This window comes from Temnothorax curvispinosus, unplaced genomic scaffold (assembly GCF_003070985.1).
Source record: "Temnothorax curvispinosus isolate PA1 unplaced genomic scaffold, ASM307098v1 QBEX01009387.1, whole genome shotgun sequence".
Taxonomy (NCBI): domain Eukaryota; kingdom Metazoa; phylum Arthropoda; class Insecta; order Hymenoptera; family Formicidae; genus Temnothorax; species Temnothorax curvispinosus.
Genome location: NW_020219167.1, coordinates 62,169 through 65,872, shown reverse-complemented (window position 1 = coordinate 65,872; position 3,704 = coordinate 62,169). Strand labels below are relative to the sequence as shown.

At 33.2% G+C, this 3,704-nt stretch overlaps 1 protein-coding gene across 2 annotated transcripts; it reads right to left on the bottom strand.

Annotated features, from left to right (window-relative positions):
* Nucleotides 1-361: 361 nt before the first annotated feature.
* Nucleotides 362-3,341, bottom strand: LOC112458943. 2 transcript variants are annotated; one of them, XR_003041259.1, is made up of 3 exons: nt 2,194-3,341; nt 1,850-2,102; nt 362-1,623 (listed from the first exon to the last, which is right to left on the bottom strand). XR_003041259.1 is itself a non-coding variant. In XM_025022784.1 (2 exons), the coding sequence occupies exon 2, from the start codon at nt 1,531-1,533 to the stop codon at nt 784-786; it is 750 nt and encodes a 249-aa protein (XP_024878552.1). In that variant the 5' UTR covers nt 1,534-1,623; nt 1,850-3,341; the 3' UTR covers nt 362-783. The 2 variants fall into 2 exon arrangements, 1 of the variants encoding a protein (XP_024878552.1); XM_025022784.1 differs by having other exon boundaries at nt 1,850-3,341.
* Nucleotides 3,342-3,704: the final 363 nt, after the last annotated feature.

The window sequence follows — 3,704 nt, the reverse complement described above, 5'->3', positions numbered from 1 at the left end:
TTATACATATGTAACAGAGACGATAAAATATGGACTTACGGAAGATCTTAAATAAGAAGGAGTCACCGTACGATTGAATATAAGCGCTCAAATGAAAGATGAAAGCATATATTGTATGTTTATCTAGTCATTAATTTGCTGGTCCTAATATAGAAAGTACAGTGCAATGAAAAATTGACAGCTGATGCGGTCGGCGTAGCACTGTTCTGGAAAACGGTTTATGGCACTTTATTGGATTATTATTTGAGGCAATGGACAGAACATTGACATAACCAACAAACTGAAGCTCAATAATGCACAATTTTTAGTACGATTAATGAGTTATTTTACCAATGAGATCTTCCGCAAGACAATTGTCTACTTTTGACAAACTTTTCCGCCGCGAGCCACTCGAGAGTCGACTAGTGGGGTTAATATTTTATAATCGCGACTGCTAATGCGACATTCTTTGATACCTTTTGTCCACAATAGTAATAATCTTTTCATTACACCAAGTAAAACTAAGTTCATATAATCAAGCACGAAAGCACGGACCATTCCGATTCCAAGTTTTTCTAATGGAGAAACTCTAATATGATGATGAGGATCAAGTTTATTCTTAAAACTATAGTCGGTTTTTCTTTCACAGTTACAATCTAAAAATATAACTTTATCGTCGTATTCCTCTCTTATTGTGTAACGTTCACATCCATTATAGCCATTACAATTTTTTACGCATTTAAAAAATGAACGAGCTGGAGTTTACCATTCCAATCAAAACCTTTATCTCGTAAAACACAGTATTCATCGATACTCATTCAAAAATTCTTCAACTGAAGAAGGTTTTGACATGCCATGGTAAATTCCAACAATAAAAGGTTGATCAAAATTGAGAATCTTAGCTTGTATTGGCCATAATTGCCTATTTGTACTTTTAGAAATTGGAAGTCTATCAATGTTTAAATCAATCGTTATAAAATTATTGGTGAAATCATCGGTGTTTTGTTTTAGATTTTCAAGTAAAGCTTTTTGGAGACCGTAATAAAGATATTCTCTAGAACCACATGTTTTAGTAATACATTTTCTCGGTGTACTCAGAAAAACACGAGCGTCACTTAAAATCTTATCATTTGGATAATACTTTTTATATAATTTTAATAATTCTGATACAGCAACGTGAGAAATATTATTTCTAATTGCCCACAATTGTATTTCTGATAAGAATGTGTCGTTACTGCAATCTGCAAAACAATTATTTAAATTATGCTCATTTTCCAAAATATTTTCGCTAAGTTCCTCTTGTATATCTTTATTAGAGTCATTGGAATTACTTGAATGATACAGAGTGTCATTAAGATCTGAGAGTGAATTTTCTATTTGTCGCTCTTCGATGATTTTTTCTTTACTTCCGACGTCTAAATCCGTACAATTTCTTGCTTTAAGGTCATGATTTTCAGAAATATCTGATTCATCGATACCAGTTGCAATTAGACGTAAACGTCTATTTTTTTGCCATCGTAATAATTCGTTGAATGGTTTCACTCTACGTTTCATTTTCGCCAAGCAATATGATTATATGAATGCATAAAGTAAATTTGAAAAACTTACTTTTATTATATGTTCGTTATCGTTTGGTAGGTGATTCTGTAATAATAAAGGTTATTAGTTAATGATAGGTTAATGATATTTACATATAGTTAATTAACAAAATTTAAGTTAATTATATTATAATGGAAGAAAGAACTCTGATATTGAATAGGTATCTCTGATATTGAAACGCGTATCTTCATTTGAATAAAAAAAAGCGATCAAATATAATCATAATGAAACCAGCTGATATAAAATATCTTGGAGAAGTATATATAATCACCTCACGGATGATGGAATGCAGTACAGAAAACAGACATGTACATTTTTCAATGCTGCAGAGAATCAGCGACAGCAGGGTGTGACGGTTGTTTAAGACTGTGTTCTCCAATTCGCTTCTTCTTCTTCTTCGTCTCGTTATTGGCACAGCTTTCCTTTCGTATTCGCATCAGCCATTATTCGTTCTCCAATTCGCTCCAGCGCTTGATCCATTCCGTCGCACAGAGCACGTATGTATAGATCGGGAGCCACATATTCTGTGGAACAAAATGATTAAATTGAACGACAAATGAAACAATTGTGTTGATTGCGTAAAATACGTTTTTTTCGTCAGATTTCTTCTCAAACCTTTTGCATCCTCGCTGCTTACTGCGTGTATGAAGTTTCGTTCGCAACGTTGCATTCCTTCACAACGTCCAATATCTTATTGAGCAGCGCTCCAGTGTTGATATGTTTAATTTTTCCGTAGGAATCGGAAGAACGAGCCGTTTGTAACGCACGTTGAAGCAAGTCACCTGCGAGACGCCGACAAATTAACGCGACAAGCGTACGTCTCTCAAACGGCGCCGGCGTCCCGTCTATCTCCCGATGCTTAACCTTGTTTTGTCGATAAACCGCCGGCGCACCACCTCGACAACAATCACACACTCATTGCGACACTGCACACTGCGACGAGACGACCGAGCCGTGAATCCGCACAGAACATATATAATGCGTATACGCAACTCGCGACTTGACGCGACTGAGCGACCCCGGCCACACAACACGTAATAAGTCCGCGGACACCAAATAACAAATGAATATCGCGTGGCGGGATTTGTATATATTCCTCACAAATTCTTAAAGTATTCTCAGCACTAAATCGTGAAGTATTCATTATATGAAAGGGAATGAAAAGGATGAGGAATACTTTAGGACGAATTTCATGTGATTAATTCTTCAGGAATTCTTCATGTATTCATTTTTATAGTTCTGTATGTATTCTTTAAAATGAATTCTCTATGAATTTCTATTCACATTTGTGCTATCTGGGTAATCACCAAATATAAGATTATTATTTTTATGATATAATAAGTTAGATTCTCACGTTTAGTTTTACTTTTTCATAATATGGCATCTAATAAAAGAAGCAGATTATTTTAATAAGTCGTGTGAGCTTCTTGGAGTTAAAAAATTACGAGTTGGCTGGAGTTAAAAAATTGTAGTTGGCTGCGAAACATACAAGTATTATTCCTCCTGAAAATCCTATTCTTGTCGAAGTTAAAAAGTATTTACATATGTCAGAATCTATTATCGAAGATCCTCTACAATGGTAGAATAAAATGAAGTTGTCACTGCCGAATTTATACAAATTGGTATGCTGCATTTATGCCATACACCGATTACAAGTTTAGCATCTGAACGCGCATTTTCTTCTGCAGGTTTGCTTATGACAGCAAAACGTTCTTCGTTAAAATAATCAAAATCTAATAAAATATTATTTATTCTTGATAATTATTTCAAATTAATAAAAGATATGTATTTAAAGTCAGTAAAATAAGTTTTACATTAAGTATAAGTTATATTATTCATATTATTTATACAACTTAATATGTGAAGAAATGTTTAATAAGTAAGAGAGAAAGAAGTCTGATATCTGATGGTCATACTAGTGAATTACATTTTATTTTTGTTACGTATGATGGTCAGGAATAACATTTTAAGATAATTTTTTTTTGTGAAAGAAAATGTATTAGTAATGCTAATAAAGTGATCGTATTTTGAAAACAAGTGCTGAGTATTTATTGTTTGCTATTTTTGTTCATATTATTTATGAAAAGTTAAAATTAAACTTTATTTTAAGTCAAGAGGATTTAAAA